Source organism: Stegostoma tigrinum, chromosome 6, assembly GCF_030684315.1.
Source record: "Stegostoma tigrinum isolate sSteTig4 chromosome 6, sSteTig4.hap1, whole genome shotgun sequence".
Lineage (NCBI taxonomy): Eukaryota > Metazoa > Chordata > Chondrichthyes > Orectolobiformes > Stegostomatidae > Stegostoma > Stegostoma tigrinum.
The window spans coordinates 111,313,297-111,332,532 of record NC_081359.1 but is presented as its reverse complement, the minus strand read 5'-3'; the positions used below and the strand labels follow the sequence as shown (position 1 = coordinate 111,332,532).

The following is a 19,236-nucleotide window of genomic DNA, read 5'->3' as shown; positions in this document are numbered from 1 at the left end:
GGTCAGTCATCTCAGCTCCAAGTTATCTCTGCAGGAACTCCTCAGGTAGTATCCTAGGCTCAACCATTTTCAGCTGCTTTCTCAAAGACTTTCTCCCAATAAAAGTTCAAAAGTGGGGATGTTTACTGTTGATTGTACAACATTTAGCCTTTCCATGGCTCCCAGATACTGAAGCAATCCATGTCCAAATGTAACAAGATTTAAGCAATATTCAGTTTTGGGCTGACAAGTGGCAAGTAATATTTGCAACACATAGGAGCTGGGAATTACCATCTCCAACAGAAAACAATCTAGCCATTGCCAGCTGGTATTCAATGATGTTACCATCACTGAATCCCTCAATACCAGGGCCATCATTGACCGGCAACTGAACAGGATTAGCCATATAAATAGTGTGGCCACAAGAACAGGTCAGAGGCTGGGGATCCAGCAGCGAGTAGCTCATCTTCTGACTCCCCAAGCCTGTCTACCATATACAAGACACAAGTCAGGAGTGTGATGGAATACCCCCCAATTGCCTGAAACTGCAAAACACCCAAGAAGCTTGACACCATCTAGGACAAAGCAGTTGAGGCTGAAGTCACATGTAGGCCAAACCAGATAAGGATAGCAGATTTCCCAACTGACATCAGAGAACCAGATGGATTTTTATGACAATTTCATACTCAGCATTACAGGGACTAGTGTCAATTCCAGATTATTCAAATTAAATTTAAATTCCACAGGCTGTCATGGTTGGATTTGTCTACATGTCACCTGGACATTAGCCTGGGTTTCAGGATTACTAATCAGACAAGTAGATGGAACTTCACGTCATTTCGCAACTCTTTCCTGCTTCAGCCCAGATTGCTGGTTCCCATGGAACAGGGGCCCCATCATGATCTCCATTCCATCCAGCCTGTACCAACCACCCTCTCAAAGATAGCAGGGTGGGGTGGGGCAGTGACATGACCATGACAGGGGAAAATGTGTTCTCGTAAACATTTTCGGCAGCACCACATGCCATCTCATTTCTGGAGTTTTGAAGGGGTTGTTTTGTTTGTCTCTATCCACAGATGCTGCAAGACCTGCTGAGTTACCTCAGTATTTTCTGTTTTTATCATGGTTAGCCAGTTGGGCTGTTTTGGGATGTGTGGACTGATGATCACTCATAGAAGATTCTCAAGTATCAGAATAACTGAGTGATCATGGAAGCCTATAAAATTGTGGAAAAGTCTTGAGTCTTCAGACTAATGGGATGGGGGGGCGGTGGGGGGAGTGCAGTGTATATGTGTGACAGAGAAAAGATTCATTCTGCAATATTCCAAACCAATACAGCAGGGAATACACAAGTTGCTGGAAACACTCAGCCAGCCTTGCAGCAATTTGGGTAACAGAGTTGAAGACGTGCTAATGGGGGATAGAATAGATTGAATGGGCTGAATGGAGACCTTTTTGTGTCATGTGACAATTGAAATGGAATTACTGATCAAGTACCTAATGGAATAATGCTCATTGCTCTCTGCTCCTTCATCCTTTTCAGAATCTCTTCCATTTTATCAGCTCTGCTCTTGTGAGACGAGAATTCTGCTAGTTTCCTCGGCTGCGCAAGAGAAAACTGAATGAGTACATCTGGAAAAGTCATTATTGAATCAAGCAGCATTAGAATAGCTTCACAAGGATGATCCCTAGTGTGGAGAGATCGTCTTATGAACAAAGGCTAAACAGGTTGGGAGTCATTGGAACTTAGAATGACAGGTGATCTTAATGAACCATACAGGATTCTTAAGGGGCTTGACAGGGTAACTGCTGGGAGGATGTTTCCCTTCATGGTAGACTGTAGGACCAGAGAGCATAGTCTCAGAATAAAGGATCACTAAGTTAAGACTGAGATGAGGAGGAATTTTTTCTCTCAGAGGTTTGGAAGTCTTTGGAACTCCTTGCCACAAAGAGGGCACCGTCCGTGTGTACATTTAAGACTAAGGTAGATTGTTAATCAGTTGGGGAATCAAGAGTTATAGGAAAGACCAGGAAAGTGGACTTGCCAGATCAGTCATGATCCTATTGAATGGTGGAGCAGGCTCAAGGGGCTGAATGACCGACCCCTGTTCCATTTTCTCATCATCTTATATATTGCATAAATAAACACCCTTCTGTTACACAAGGCCTTTTTGTGATTATTGGTAAGATTGGGGTCCCAAATGTGAGGCCCCTTCAATTTGTCTGATACTACCCTCTCTAACTGACCAATTGGGCATGTTAAAAGCCAACAAGGGTTTCCTATCTGATGTCTTACTGAGAGAATGCTGCCTGGGCAGAGGGCTTGGCTGTCTGCTCCAGGAGATGGTGCACAGCCTGGGCTCCAATTCAACTAAAGATGATAGGAGATTAGTCCCTAAACCAACACCGCAAAAAGGTTAACCTCAGCTACTCAAACAGTGGTGTTACTGGGATCCTTCAAAGTGAGAAATGGCTGCTTTTCTACTGCAATGACAATACTACACATGGCCCTATGGTATCACTCTTTGCCCTCGCCATTCATTCATAAGATTCTTGACTCTAGTCTCATTCTGAACACCTAAGTTCCATAGTTTTGGCTTCCACTGGCAGCTGGACTTACTGAGTGCTGTCAAAATTATTATCTTTTGAATGAGACTTTACATCAAGGCCCTATCTGTCCTCTCAGGATGATATAAACATTACCACAACTCTTCAAAACAAGAGCAGGGCAGTTCTTCCCAGTGCCCTGGGAAAAATACTTATCCTTCAACCAAAATTACTGAAACAGATTCTCCAGCCATTTGCTGCTTGTGGGAGCTTGCTGTGCACAAGTTGATTGCCATGTTTCCAACATTAGGACAGTGACCAAACTCAAAAAGCACTTCATTAGGCATAATGCACTTTGAAACATCCTAAAATAGTGAAAGGTGCAGTAATTATTCATTTTCTGATTTCTAGAGTGATGTGACAATAAAGTACTATACCATTCTTGCCTTGGGCACATAGGGCTCCCTCTGGAGGTTCACTCTGGCAAATGCGTCTGGGTACAGCTGTAGCTTCCGAAGTGAGTGTTCCAATTGTTGAACATTCTGTTGAATTCCTGGAGTGTCAAAAAAGAAAAGAAAACTGAAGGTTCTGTAAGACTGAAACTTGAGCAGGTTTTTTTTCCCTCTATTCATTTGTGGGATGTGGACGTCGCTGGCTGGCCAGCATTTCTTGCACATCCCTAGTTGCCCCTTGAGAAGGTGGTGGTGAGCTGCCCTCTTGAATCACTGCAGTCCTCCTGTTGTAGGTTGACCTACAATACTATTAGGGAGAGAATTCCAGGATTTTGACCCAGTGACAATGAAGGAGCAGCAATATATTTCCAAGTCAGGATGGTGTGTGGCTTGGAGGTAGTGGTGCTCCCACATGTCTGATGCCCTTGTCCTTCTAGATGAAAGTGGTTGTGGGTTTGGAAGATGCTGAAGATCTTTGGTGAAGTTCTGCAGTGTATCTTGTAGATTGTACACACTGCTGCTACTGATCGTCGGTGGTGGAGGGAGTGGGATGTTTGTGGATGTAGTGTCAATCAAGTGGCTGCTTTGTCCTGGATGGGGTCAAGCTTCTTGAGTGTTATTGGAGCTGCCCCCATCCAGGCAACTGGGGAGTATTCCATCACACTCCTGGCTTGTACCTTTAGATGGTGGGACAGGCTTTGGGGAGTCAGGAGGTGAGTTACTTGCTGCAGTATTCCCAGCTACTGGCCTGCTCTCGTAGCCACTGTGTTTATGTGGTAAGTCAAGTTGAGTTTCTGGTCAATAGTAACCCCTAGGATGTTGATAGTGGAGGATTCAGTGATGGTAACAACATTGAATGCCAAGGGCAGGTGGTTAGATTGTCTCTTATTGGTGATGGTCACAGCCTGGCATTTGTGTGTTGCAAATGTCACTCGCCACTTGTCAGCCCAAGCCTGGATATTGTCCAGATCTTGTTGCATTTGAACATGGAATGTTTCAGTATCTGAGGAGTAGCGAATGGTGGTAAACGTTGTGCAATCTTCGGTGAACATCCCCACTTCTGACCTTATGATGGAGGGAAGGTCATTGATGAAGCAGCTGAAGATGGGTGGGCCTAGGACACTACCCTGAAGAACTCTTGACAACTATGGATACTGGAGATCAACACGTAGATAGAGGTGAGCTGTAGAAACCAATATTGATAAATCTATTCTGAACAATCAGACAGCCCCATGCTCCAGCTTGTGACTGGAGTCCAATGTGAGGTGGCATTCCTCAAGGACCAGTGCTGTGTTCCTTATTGTTTGTGGTGTTCATAGATTGTGCAGATGAGGACACGGATGGAGATGATAAGTAAGTTGCAGATGATTCAGAGATTGGCTGGGTGGTTGACAGTGAGAAAGAAAGTCTTGGGCTACAGGAGAATAAAGATGAGTTTGTCAGATGGGCAGATCAGTGGCAGACAAAATTTAATCCTGATAAATATGAGGTGATGCACCTTGGAAGAAGGAACAATACAAGGGAATAATCAATGAATGGCAGGACACAAGGAGGTTCAGAGGACCAGAGGCATCTTGGGACACTTGTCCAGAGATCCCTGAAGGCAGCAACTTAATAGGGAGTTCAGAAGGCATATGGGACACTTGCCTATATCAGTCATGGCACAGATTATAAGAGCACGGAGGTTATGTTGGAGCTGTACAAAACTTGGTTAGGCCACAGCAGTGGGCACGAAATTCCTCATCAATTCCTGGAGACTCCAGAACAATTCGTAGAGGAACTGGTAGCACCAGGCAATGCTCATAATGTGAAAGAATTGGACCTCTCTGAGAAGGCAGGGGGTGGGAACAAAGCTTCGGATGGGAGAAGAATCTCTTACCAACTGGTTCCACAAAGTCAGGGTCAGGATTTGCATCCAGAATTTCTTCGTAGCCTTTATATTTTTCAGGAAGATTAGATGTGCATGAGGATGCTACAGTAATTGCTTCCTCCGTAGTCTCCAACCCGTCACTGTTCAGTGTCACATCGTCAACCTTTGGGGGCAAAAATATCATGACACAGAGATATTGGAACTCACAGGACAGCCACAGACTCAATGTCTCTTCAGTCTCTAGTGTAGGGTGAGGAGTGACGATGTGATAGGTAGAGAGGTCCAGCAGGATGTATTTGACAGCACCCACTGATTTCAGAGAAAACACAATGCTAACACTAGTGAGGTCAAAAAGGCACTGTGCCTACACAACTGAAGGTTACATAGCACACATCACACATCGCTGAAGGGACAGACCAGGAAATTAAAGGCTGGTCAGTCTAACCTCGGTAGAGGGAATTTATTAGAACGAATCCTAAGACAGAGAATATATACCACTTGGAGAAGCATGGATTAATGAAGGATAGCATGGATTTGTTATGGAAAGGTCATGTTTGTCAAATTTGATTGAATGTTTTGAGGGGGTAACCAGGATTGTTGATGATTTTGGTAATGTTTTTGACATGCTGTACATGGACTTTAGCAAGGCTTTAGATAAAGTCCCGCAGGCTGGTCAAGAAATTGTGAACTCACAGGATCTAAAGTTAACTGGCTCATTGGAAATATGGCTCAGAAGCAGATGCAGAAGGTGATGGTTGAGGGGTGTTTCTCCGGTTGGATGTCTGTTTCCTGTGGGTTCCACAGTGCTCGGTGCTGGGCCTTTTCTGGTTCTGATGTAGAGAGTATGATCAGGATCTTTACAGATGGCACAAAACCTGACAGGTGGTATATTTGAAATTTGCATCACAGGTAGACAGGGTGGTTAAGAAGGTGTTTGGCATGCTTGCCTCCATTGCTGAGACCTTTGACTGTTGGAGTTGGGATGTCTTGTTGTAATTGTACAGGACATTGGTGAGGCCTCTTCTGTAGTACTGTGTGGAGTTTTGGGTGCTCTGTTATAGGAAGGATATTATTAAACTGGAGAGGGTTCAGACAGGATTTATCAGGACGTTGCGAGGAATGGAGGGTTGGAGTTATAAAAATAGGCTGGATAAATAGGCCACCCGAAGTTTGCAGGAACAGCAACTCATATTCCGCTTGGGAACCCTGCAGCCCAATGGTATCAATATGGACTTCACAAGCTTCAAAATCTCCCTTCCCCCTACAGCATCCCAAAACCAGCCCAACTCGTCCCCGCCTCCCTAACCTGCTCTTCCTCTCACCTATCCCCTCCTCCCACCTCAAGCTGCACCTCCATCTCCTACCTACTAACCTCATCCCGCCCCCTTGACCCGTCTGTCCTCCCTGGACTGACCTATCTCCTCCCTAACTCCCCACCTACACTCACCTTTACTGGCTCCATCCCCGCCTCTTTAACTTGTTAGTCTCCTCTCCATCTATCTTCTCCTCTATCCATCTTCTATCCGCCTCCCCCTCTCTCCCTATTTATTTCAGAAACCCCTTCTCCTCCCCCATTTCTGAAAAAGGGTCCAGGCCTGAAACGTCAGCTTTCCTGCTCCTCTGATGCTGCTTGTCTTGCTGTGTTCATCCAGCTCTACACCTTGTTATCTTTGATGGATAGGGATTTTCTTTGCTGGAGCGTAGGGGGTTGAGGGGTGACCTTACAGAAATTTATAAATCATGAAAGACATAGATAAGGTAAGGCAAGTTCAAAACTAAGAGACATATTTTTAAGGTGAGAGGAGAAAGATTTAAAAAGAACATGAGAGGCAACCTTTTTAAACAGAGAATGGTTGGTGTGTGGAATGAACTGCCAGAGGAGGTAGTGGATGCAGATATAGTTACAACGTTTAAAAGACTTTTGGATAAGTACGTGAATAGGAAATGTTTGGAGGGATATGGGCAAAATGCAGGTTGGTGAGACTAGTTTAGTTTGGAAACAGGGTCAGTACGTTGAGTATAGGAGTTGGGAGGTCATGTTGCAGGACACTGGCTAGCCCACTATTGGAAAACTGTGTGCAACTATGGTCTCCCAGCTATAGGAAGGATGTTGCGAAACTTGGAAGGGCTCAGGAAAGATTGAAAAGAATGTTGCAAGGGTTGGAGGGTTTGCGCTATAAGGAGAGGCTGAATAGGCTGGAGCTGTTTTCCCTGTAGCATTGGAAGCTGAGGGATGACCTAATAGAAGTTTATAAAATCATGAGGCGCATTGATAGAGTAAATACATAAGGTCTTTTCCCCAGGGTGGGGAAGTCCGAAACTAGAGGGCATAGGTTTAAGGGTGGAGGGGGAAGATTTAAAAGAGACCTAAGGGGCAACTTTTTAATGCAGAGGGTAGTACACGTATAGAATGAGCTGTCAGAGGAAGTGGTGGAGGCTGGTACAATTACAACATTCTGGATGGGTATATGAATAGGAAGGGCTTTGAGGGAAATAGACTAGAGGCTGGTAAATGGAACTAGATTTATTTTGGACGTCCGGTCAGCATGGACAGATTAGACCGAAGGGTCTGTTTCTGCGCTGTACACCTCTATGACTTTATGACTGGTTGGATCGAAGGATCTGTCTCCATGCCATTCAATCTATAAATAAAGAGGAGGATAGCCATAATACTGCAGGAGAATATGAAGGGACTGCTCAGATGTGTGCAGCGGTGACAAATGGAATTTAACCTGGAAAAGTGTGACGTAAGTACACTTGGGGAGAGCTAACAAGGCAAGGGATTATACTGTAACTAGCAGGCTCCCAGAAAGTACTGAAGATCCAATGGCCCTTGGTGTACACATCCACAGATTGTTGAAAATATAGGGCAGGTAGGTGAGATGGTTATGAAGGCATATAGGATGCTTGCCTCTGTTAGCCAAGGCATAGATTATAAAAGCCAGGAGATTACGCTTGAACTGTATAAAATACTGGTTAGAGCACTGGTTAGTGCTGTGTGCAGTTCTGGTCACCATGTTATAGGAAAGATGTGATTGCAATAGAGAGGAGACTTACCAAGATGCTGCCTCCTGAAGGATCTAAGCTGTGAGGAAGAATTGGATAGGCTGTGGTGTTTTCCTCATAGCAATGAAGGTTGAAAGGGGTCCTGATAGATGTATATAAGATTATGAGAGGTATAGATTGGAGCGACAGGAAAACACATCCTTCAAATAACCAGGGAGTATAGATTTAAGGTAAGAAGTACAGGGCTAAGAGAGGAGTTGAATACTAACCTTTTCACTCAGAAGGCAGTGGGAGTCTGGAACTCATTGCCTGTAAGGGTGGTTGAGTCAGAATCCCTTATAACATTGAAGCAGTATTTAGATATTCACTTACATAGCCTCAAGGGCTATGGTCCAAGAGCTGGAAAATGGGGTTACTGTGTTCAGATCTTTGTTGACTGGTATGGACACATTGGGCCAAATTGTCATCTTCTGTGCTGTAAACATTTAAGTGTCCAAATGGGGGAATTTAACTAGATTTGTAAACTAAAATCCGGAATCAAAGTCTACTCGAAGTTATAGTGATCATGAAATTATCAATGATTGTTGGAACCACCCATCTGCTCTGCTCATATCCTTTAAGGAAGAAAATCTGCTGTCCTCACCTGGACTGACTTACATGTGACTCCAGACCCATAGCAATGTGGTTGACTCTTACCTATTCTCTGAAATGGCTGAACAAAACACTCAGCTCAAGCGCATTTAGGGATGGGCAACTAACATTGACTTTTCCAATGAGGCCCAGTTCACAAAGAATAATTTAAGAGATCATCTCCAGCTTATGAAAGGGGTTGGTCTGAATTTGAGCCTTTCTTACCTTCCTCAATACACTGTGCCATTAACTCCCTGCTCCTCTAACACAAAGCAGTCTATAATCATGGTATCTTTGGGGGAACTGACCTGGGTCATGAAGAACCCCTCTGTTTCCTTTTCTTTGATGGTCTCATCTGAAGTCCAGGAGCTCTCTTCAGAGGATCTACTCTCCAATGTGCAGACTCTGCGTGACAGTGATGACAGAAGCTCTGAGCAGATGTCAAGTGGTGGTGTTGGAGTTTCCATCTCTCCATCATCAGACTGGCTCTCTTCTTCTCTGGCCTGGTCCAGCTCTAGGAGTTGCTCAGCAGCTTCCAACATCGGGACCTGTTTAGGGATCCGTGGAATGAGACTGTTGACCTAGAAATAGCAAGGGGGAACTTCTTAATTCTGGGAAAATAGTGATCTAGTAGTGAGCGAGACACAGCCCAGAATCTCAACTATGAAGGTTTCCTAGCCCTTGGACTCCTGCAGCAAGAAGCCAACCCTTTCGCTGCTTCGTAGTTCATACACTGAAGAAAATAGATTCTAATCCCTAAAACTAATCACTAGTGTCCCTGCTGACTACATGCGGGAAGTGCACCCAACTTCAGCTCCTCGAAAACCGTGTTAGGGAACTGGAGCTGGAGCTGGATGAACTTCGGATCATTCGGGAGGCAGAGGGGGTTATTTGAGATGAGTTACAGGGAGGTAGTCACTCCTCAGGTACAAGAAAAAGGCAGATGGGTTACGGTCAGGGGATGGAAAGGGAACCGGCAGGCAGTGCAGGGATCCCCTGTGGCCATACCCCTCAATAATAAGTATACCGTTTTGGATACTGTTGGGGGGGATGACTTACCAGGGGAAAGCAGTGGGGCACAGGTCTCTGGCACAGAGTCTGTCCCTGCTGCTCAGAGGGGAAGGAGGAACAGGAGCAGAGCAGTAGTCATTGGGGACTCCAGAGTTAGGGGGACAGATAGGAGGTTCTGCGGGGATGAGAGAGACTCACAGTTGGTGTGTTGCCTCCCAGGTGCCAGGGTGCGTGATGTCTCTGATCGTGTTTTTGGGATCCTTAAGGGGGAGGTGGAGCAGCCCCAAGTCGTGATCCACATTGGCACCAACGACATAGGTAGGAAGAGAGATGGGGATTTAAGGCAGAGATTCAGGGAGCTAGGATGGAAGCTTAGAGCTAGGACAAACAGAGTTGTTGTCTCTGGTTTGTCGCCCATGCCATGTGCTAGTGAGGCAAGGAATAGGGAGAGAGAGGAGTTGAACACGTGGCTACAGGGATGGTGCAGGAGGGAGGGTTTTGGATTCTTGAATAATTGGGGCTCTTTCTGGGGTAGCTGGAATCTCTACAAGCAAGATGGTCTTCACCTGAACCAGAGGGGTACCAATATCCTGGGGGGGGGGAATTTGCTAAGGCTATTTGGGTGGGTTTAAACTAATTCAGCAGGGGGATGGGAACCAAAATTGTAGTTCAAGTATAGAAAAGGTTGAGAGTAGGGAGGTCTGAAATAAAGTTTCAGGGACACAAGATGGCACCAGCAAGTAAGAGGTTGGTTTGAAGTGTGTCTACTTCAATGCCAGGAGCGTCCAGAACAAGGTGGGTGAACTTGCAGCATGGGTTGGTACCTGGGACTTCGATGTTGTGGCCATTTTGGAGACATGGATAGAGCAGGGACAGGAATGGTTGTTGCAGGTTCTGGGATTTAGATGTTTCAATAAGAACAGAGAAGATGGTAAAAGGGGGGGAGGTGTGGCATTGTTGGTTGAGGACAGTTTTACAGTTGCAAAAAGGATGTTTGGGGACTCGTCAACTGAGGTAGTATGGGCTGAGATTAGAAACAGGAAAGGAGAGGTCACCCTGTTGGGAGTTTTCTATAGGCCTCCGAATAGTTTCAGAGATGTAGAGGAAAGGATAGCAAAGATGATTCTCGATAGGAGTGAGAGAGACAGGGTAGTTGTCATGGGGGACTTCAACTTTCCAAATATTGACTGGGAACACTCTAGTTCGAGTACTACAGATGGGTCAGTTTTTGTCCAGTGTGTGCAGGAGGGCTTCCTGACACAGTATGTAGAGAGGCCAACAAGGGGCGAAGCCACATTAGATTTGGTACTGGGTAATGAGCCCGGCCAGGTGTTAGATTTGGAAGCACTTTGGTGATAGCGATCACAATTCTGTTATGTTTACTTTAGTGATGGAAACGGATAGGTGTATACCACTGGGCAAGAGTTATAGCTGGGGGAAAGGCAATTACGATGAGATTAGGCAAGATTTAGGGAGCATAGGATGGGGAAGAAAACTGCAGGGGATGGGCACATTAGAAATGTGGAGCCTATTCAAGGAAAAGCTCCTGTGTGTCCTAGATAAGTATGTACCTGTCAGGCAGGGAGGAAGCTGTAGAGTGCGGGAGCCGTGGTTTATGAAGGAGGTGGAATCGCTGGTCAAGAAGAAGAAGAAGGCTTATGTTAGGATGAGATGTGAAGGCTCAGTTAGGACGCTTGAGGGCTACGAGGTAGCCAGGAAAGTCCTAAAGAGAGAGTTCAGAAGAGCCAGGAGGAGACATGAGAAGTTGTTGGCAGATAGGATCAGGGTAAAAACTAAGGCTTTCTAGAGGTATTTAATGAATAAAAGAATGACGAGAGTAGGATTAGGGCCAATCAAGGATAGTAGTGGGAAGTTGTGTGTGGAGTCAGAGGAGATAGGGGAAGCACGAAATGAATATTTTTCGACAGTATTCACTCTGGAAAACAACAATGTTGTCGTGGAGAATACTGAGATACAGGGTACTAGACTAGATGGGATTGAGGTTCACAAGGAAGAGGTATTAGAAATCCTAAAAAGTGTGAAGATAGATAAGTCCCCTGGGCCGGATGGGATTTATCCTAGGATCCTCTGGGAAGCAAGGGAGGAGATTGCCGAGCCTTTGGCATTGATCTTTAACTCGTCATTGTCTACAGGAATAGTGCCAGACGACTGGAGGATAGCAAATGTGGTTCCCCTGTTCAAGAAGGGGAGTAGAGACAACTCTGGTAATTATAGACCAGTGAGCCTTACCTCAGTTGTTGGTTAAGTGTTGGAAAAGGTTATAAGAGATAGGATTTATAATCATCTAGAAAAGAATAAATTGATTAGCGATAGCATGGTTTTGTGAAGGGTAGGTCGTGCCTCACAAACCTTATTGAGTTCTTTGAGAAGGTGACCAAACAGGTAGATGAGAGTAAACCAGTTGATGTGGTGTATATGGATTTCAGCAAGGCGTTCGATAAGGTTCCCCACAATAGGCTGTTGTACAAAATGCGGAGGAATGGAATTGTGGGAGATATAGCAGATTGGATCAGAAATTGGCTTGCTGAAAGAAGACAGAGGGTGGTAGTTGATGGGAAATGTTCATCCTGGAGACCAGTTACTAGTGGTGTACCGCAAGGGTCGGTGTTGGTTCCACGGCTGTTTGTCATTTTTATAAATGACCTGGATGAGGGCGTAGAAGGATGGGTTAGTAAATTTGCAGACAACACTAAGGTCGGTGCAGTTGTGGATAGTGACGAAGGATGCTGTAGGTTGCAGAGAGACATAGATAAGCTGCAGAGCTGGGCTGAGAGGTGGCAAATGGAGTTTAATGCAGACAAGTGTGAGGTGATGCACTTTGGTAGGAGTAACCGGAATGCAAAGTACTGGGCTAATGGTAAGATTCTTAGCAGTGTAGATGAGCAGAGAGATCTCGGTGTCCATGTACACAGATCCTTGAAAGTTGCCACCCAGGTTGACAGGGCTGTTAAGAAGGCATACAAGTGTTTTAGCTTTTATTAATAGAGGGATCAAGTTCCGGAACCAAGAGCTTATGCTGCAGCTGTACAAAACTCTGGTGCGGCTGCACTTGGAGTATTGTGTACAGTTCTGGTCACCGCATTATAAGAAGGATGTGGAAGCTTTGGAAAGGGTGCAGAGGAGATTTACTAGGATGTTGCCTGGTATGGAGGGTAGGTCTTACGAGGAAAGGCTGAGGGACTTGAGGCTGTTTTCATTAGAGAGAAGGAGGTTGAGAGGTGACTTAATTGAAACGTATAAAATAATCAGAGGGATAGATAGAGTGGATAGGGAGAGCCTTTTTCCTAGGATGGTGACGGCGAGCACGAGGGGGCATAGCTTTAAATTGAGGGGTGAAAGATATAGGACAGATGTCAGAAGTAGTTTCTTTACTCAGAGAGTAGTAAGGGAATGGAACGCTTTTCCTGCAATGGTAGTAGATTCACTAACTTTAAGTACATTTATGTCATCATTGGACAAGCACATGGACGTACATGGAATAGTGTAGGTTAGATGGGCTTGAGATCGGTATGACAGGTTGGCACAACATCGAGGGCCGAAGGGCCTGTACTGTGCTGTAATGTTCTACGTTCTATGTTCTATATAAATACTCATCAAAAATCCTGGAATTCCAAGCAATGGGAAATTAAATCTGAAATATTTAAACTCCTTAGTGCAGCTGTCCCAGTGGTGAAAAGTTTAAACATGCATATTTCTTCAGCTTTGGGAAACTAAATACCATCTGTAATGAACCCACTGTTGCCTGGTATCCTGAGGGGGAGGGGGAAGGGGAAGGGGGTTGGTTTCTGGTGGTGGTGGCGGTAGAGGTGAGCTGATTTGTGAGTTGTGATTTGGAACAGCCTGTCCAAAAAGGGCAGATTTGGTAATAGCTTTCAACAAAGAAATTGGATCAAGACTTCAATTTGAAGGGCTTTGGAGAAGTGGGACTAATTAAATAGCTCCGCCAAAGAGCTGGCACCCAGATAATGGGCTGAGTGGCATCCTTCTGCATTGTCATTCTATGATTTAAAGTTCAAAAGCAGAGTTTCTACCCAGCCCCTGGCAACACTTGAGTAACTTGTCCACAAGCAACTCAAAGAGCCCCAATTTTAAACCACAGTGAGAATGGTGTGAACTTCACGATTGAAACCCCTTCTCTGCCCTTCCAGTGGGAGACATGGGCCTAGCTACATGTGCAACTGGGATTTGCAGCAGCAACAGGAAGGAATCAGCGCTTAAGTGAGGATCCCCCTCTCCACTCAGGCCCCAATCCCATCAGGTCCTGATCCAAATATTTAACAGAATGCACCTGCCAGTTTCAGGCAAGCACGTTTACTGGCCACTCAGGTAGCTGGTTAAAATCCACCACAAAAGAGCTGGGATGCTGGTGGGAAATACTACCAGATTTTCAGCTTGTGTTCTGTCAGTTTTGACTGACGTTAGCTGCAGTGAATGTTTTTCTGATCTCTCTAACCTCCTCCAGCCTTGCAAGGTCTCTACATTTCTCACTTTCCAGCCTCACAAACATCCTAAAATTGGATCACTTCATCACTGACAGTCATCGCTGCTGAGAATTTCTTTCTAACCCTGTCTGCTCTCTCAACTTTTAATTCTTAAATCTGACTCTGTGACCAAGCTTTGGTCTGCTATCCTAATAGCTCTTTATATGGCTGGGTGTGAAATGTTGTTTAATCCTGCAAAATACCTTTGGATGTTTTACAATGTTAAAGGTGCCACATAAATATGCATTTTTTTTTTGAGAAATCTTTCTTGATAGCAGTACCCCAACATGTCTACCATAAGCCTGACCCTATGTCCTCTTGCGCTACAATTTTTTTGGTTCACTTTTTCTACCCATTAAGTTTCCCATAAACCTCCGAAACGTCTCAGAATGTATTTATTGCCCAATAAGTATTGCAGCAACTTGTCAAGGCTCCTTCAACAGCATTTTCCAATTCTGCATTCTCTACCATGAAGGGCAGTAGATATATGGGAACATCACCACTTGCAAGTTCCCCTCCAAGCCACTCATCATCCTGACCTAGAAATAATCACCTATCCTTCATTGTCACTGGGTCAAAATCCAGGAATTCTCTCCTTCAGGACATTGTGGGGTTACCTACAACACATTGATTGCAGTGGATCAAGAACCCAACTCAGCACCGCCTTCGGCAGGGAACGGAGAAGGGACAGATGATAAATGCTGGCAACACTTGCACCCAATGATCGAAAATTAAAAAGTTACCTTGCGCTTGTGATTAAAGATATTGCAGACTGGTGGTTTCCCTGGGGGCCGGGGCTTGCTTCTGATCACTTCAATCCCGAGTCTGTCCTGAAACATGGAGAGCACTAGCAGGTGCTTTACTGAATGGGAAAATGAAGACAGTCAGTGTAAGAATGGTCATTACAAGGTGTTCCTGCAAAGTAAAATGGCCAACAGCACAGATTCACCATCTGACAATCAGCACAAGCATCTCTTCTTCCAAACACACACACACAAAATCACAAACCTAGACAGCTATTCTCCACAGTCATTGAACTTCTGTCCATTGAAATAATTAGGAGTTGAATTGCAAGCTGCTTAGTGCCCAGGGCATCAATCCCAGCTTGACAATTTGACACAATGATACATACATTCATGGGATGTTTGTGTCGCTGACAGGGCAGGCATTTGTGGGTGATCCTTAATTGCCCTCGAACTGAGTAGCCTGCTGAGCTTCTTCAAACGAACAGTTAATTAGGAGTTTAACACATTGCTGTGGGTCAGTAGGCCAGACTGGGTAAAGACAGCAGGTTTTCTTTGCTAAGTGATGTTAGTGACCCAGCTGGGTTTTTACAACAATCAGTGATAGCAATAGTCACCATCACTAAGACTAGCTTTCACAGATTCATAGGGTTTTACAGCACAGAAAGTGGTCCTTCAACCCATTACATCCATGCCAGTAATCAAGCATCTATCTACTCTAATCTCTTCTCCAATACTTGGCCAATATCTTTGTATCCTAAAGTGTTTCAAATGATTATCTAAATGTTTTGAATGTTCCACATTTAACACCATCTCAGGTAGTGAGTTCCAGGTAACTGAAAGTGAAAAAAAACTTCCTTAAATGTCCTTTGGATCTGCTGCTCTTTTCCTTAAATCTACACTGCCTGGTTATTGATCCCTCCACGAAGGGATAAAGTTTCTTTCTCCCTCCCTCATATATGTCTCTCATAATTTCATAGACCTCAGTTAGGTCCCCCCTCACCTGCACTGCTCAAAGGAAAACAACTCCAGGTTATCTAGTCTGTCTTCATATTGAATCATGCCAGGCCACACAACCTCCTGGTGAATCTTCTGGACACCATCTCCAGTATAATCTCATCCTTCCTGTAATGTGGCAACCAGAACTGTACGCAGTACTCCAGCTTCAGGCTAACTGAAGTAACATGCTGCCACATTGTAATTTCCTTGATCTTGTATTCAATACATTGACTAATGAAGGCAAGTATCCCACAGAGCTTCATAACTATTTTATCACCTGTCCTCTTGCCTTCATGGATATATGGACATGCACACAAAGGTCGTGTTGAACTATCTAGGGTCCCACCATTCATCATGTACTTCCCTGTCTTGTTAATCCTCCCAAAATGCATCACCTCACACTTTTCGGGATTAAGTTCCATTTGCAATCATTTTGCCTATCTGACCAGCCCATCTATATTGTCCTGTATTTAAACCTTTCCTCCTCGCTTCTGACCATGCAATCAATTTCATATCATTTGCAAACTTACTGATCAAGCCTCCCACATTCATGGTTAGATCATCAATTTCCACAACAAAGAGGAAGGGGCACAGTACCAAATCTTGAAGTATGCCATTGGACACAAGCTTCCATCATAAAAAAAACAACATTCAATCAGTGTTATCTCTAATTTTCTTTCTGCATAGGCTCCAAGGCTCATGTAAGGCAAAAAATTCTGGAACTGGAAGTCAATGCTAAAACTGACATGTCAACGCCGATCATTGTGCACAGAACTATGGAGTGGCTGCATATATGTTACAAGGAACATTGTCTTCAACCATCACCTTCTGCCTCGTTCCAATAATTTTGGATCCAATTTGGCAAATTACCCTGAATGCCAATAGCTCTTACCTTCTTGAACCAACTTCTCATGCAAGACCTTGTCAAATGTCTTACTGAAGTCTGTGTGGACAACATTCACAGCACTACATAAATCCAGTCACCATAAGACCATAAGACATAGGAGCAGAAATTAGGCCATTTGGCCCATCGAGTCTGCTCTGCCATTCAATCATGGCTGATAAGTTCCTCAATCCCATTCTCCCGCTTTCTCCCCGTAACCCTTGATCCCCTTGATAATCAAGAATCCATCTATCTCAGTCTTAAATGTACTCGTTGACCTGGCCTCCACAGCCTTCCGTGGCAGCGAATTCCATAGAATCTCTGGTTGAAGAAGTTTCTTCTTATCTCCATTCTAAAAGGTCTTCCCTTTGCTCTAAGGCTGTGGCCTTGGGCCCTAGAGTCTCCTACCAATGGAAGCATCTTCCCAACATCCATTTTGTCTAGGCCATTCAGTATTCTGAAAGTTTCAATTAGATCTCCCCTCATCCTTCTAAAGTCCAGAGTATAGTCCCAGAGTCCTCAAACGTTCCTCATATACTAAACTTTCCATTCCTGGGACTATACTCGTGTACCTCCTCTGAACTTGCTCCACTGCCAGTACGTCCTCCCTGAGGTATGGGGCCCAAAACTACACACAGTACTCCAAATATGGCCTGATCAGAACCTAATAAAGCCTCAGTAGTACATCCCTGCTTTTATATTCAAGTCCTCTTAATATAAATGCCATCAATGCATTTGCCTTTCTGACTACTGACTCAGCCTGCAAGCTTACCTTGAGAGAATCCTGGACTAGAACTCCCAAGTCTCTTTGCACTTCAGACTTTTGAATTTTCTCCCTGTTTAAAAAATAGGCCATGCCTGTCTTCATCTTACCAAAGTGCGTGACCTCACACTTTCCCAAGTTGCACTCCATCTGCCACTTCTTTGCCCATTCTCCCAACCTGTCCAAATCCTTCTGCACCCTCTCCACCTCCTCAATACTTGTCCCTCCATCTATCTTTGTGTCGTCTGCAAACTAAGCCAGAACGTCCACAGTTCCTTCATCATGATCATTAATATATAAAGTGAAGAATTGTGGTCCCAACACTGACCCTCATGGAACACCACTTGTCACCAGCTGCCATCCTCAGAAAGACCCCTTTATCCCCATTCTGTACTTTTTGCCAGACAGCCAATCTTCTATCCATGCTAGCACTCTGCGTCTAACACCTCGGGCCCTTATCTTACTCAGCAGCGTCCTTATCAAAGGCGTTCTTGAAGTCCAGGTAGATAACATCCATTGGCTCTCCTTGGTCTACCCTGCTCATTACTTCCACAAAGAATTCTAGCAGATTTGTCAGGCATGACCTCCCCTTGATGAAACCATGCTGACTTTGCCCTACTTTACCATACACTTTCAAATATTCAGAAATCTCATCCTTTACAATGGACTCCAAAATCTTACCCACAATCGAAGTTAGGCTAATCGGCCTGTAATTTTCCATCTTTTGCCTTACTCCCTTTTTAAACAGGTGTCATGTTAGCGATTTTCCAGTCTTCTGGGACCCTCCCTGAATCTAGCGATTCATGAAAGATCACCACTAATGCTTCCACTATCTCTTTAGCTATCTGCTTTAGAACTCTGGGGTGTAGTCCATCCGGTCCAGGTGATTTGTCCACCGTTAGGCCAATCAGTTTTACTAGCACCTCTTCCTTGGTGATGGCTACTATACTCAGCTCTGCCCCCTGACTCTCTTCAATTTTTGGGAGATTACTCGTGTCCTCCACCATGAAGACTGACCGAAGTAATTATTCAGTTCCTCAGACATTTCCATGTTCCGCACTAATATCTCTCCACCGTCATTTTCCAGTGGTCCAATGTCCATTTTTGCCCCTCTTCTTGCCTTTTATATACCTGAAGAAACTCTTACAGTCTTCATTTATATTACTGGCTAGCTTACCGTCATATTTAATCTTCTCCCTCCTTATTTCTTTTTTTGTTGCTCTCTGTTGGTCTTTGAAAATTGAAAATTCCTACATGAGAAATTCAGTCAAACCTGTCAGACATGATCATCCCTGAAAAAGCTATGCTTACTATCCTTGATTAACCCCTGCCTCTTTAAGTGTAGTTTAATTCTGTTGCTCAGAACTTTTCCAGTAATTTCTCTGCGACTGATTTAGACTCACTAGCCTTTAGTTTCATGGTTTATCCCCACCAGCCTTCTTGAATGATGATACATCAGCTGTCCTCCAGTTTTCTTGAACCCCTCCTCTTTCAGGAGAGGATTTAAAAATTAATGTCAGAGCTCCTGCAACCTCTTCCCTTGCGCACCCCCAGCAATCCCTCACTACAGCAGACTGGTACACATCACTTCTGGGTTTGGAACCTATCCAAGTTTAATCCTGCTAAGACAGCTAATACCTCCTTCATCTAAAGCATAATTTGTTTATGTGTCTCATGGTCCTCTTCCCTGGATTCTACATTGGCATCATTCTTTCTATAATGAATACAGATGTAAGGCACTCATATCAAACCACACCTACGTCTTCAGGTTCCATCATAGTTTGCCCCTTAGATCCCTGATGGGTTTTCAATCTTTCCTTGCTTATCCTCTTGCCCTTAATATACTTATAA

The 19,236-nt window shown here is 44.5% G+C and overlaps 1 protein-coding gene across 1 annotated transcript in view; it reads right to left on the bottom strand.

Moving 5' to 3' along the window:
* xrra1 (X-ray radiation resistance associated 1) overlaps window positions 1-19,236 on the bottom strand; it is a 97,178-nt gene that overhangs the window by 10,131 nt on the left and 67,811 nt on the right. The window contains exons 15-19 of the mRNA XM_059646972.1: window positions 14,741-14,859; window positions 8,793-9,065; window positions 4,858-5,011; window positions 2,964-3,079; window positions 1,477-1,582 (exon numbers count right to left, since the gene is read on the bottom strand). Coding sequence (XP_059502955.1) covers window positions 1,477-1,582; window positions 2,964-3,079; window positions 4,858-5,011; window positions 8,793-9,065; window positions 14,741-14,859 — 768 coding nt within the window. The remainder of the gene's footprint in view (window positions 1-1,476; window positions 1,583-2,963; window positions 3,080-4,857; window positions 5,012-8,792; window positions 9,066-14,740; window positions 14,860-19,236) is intronic.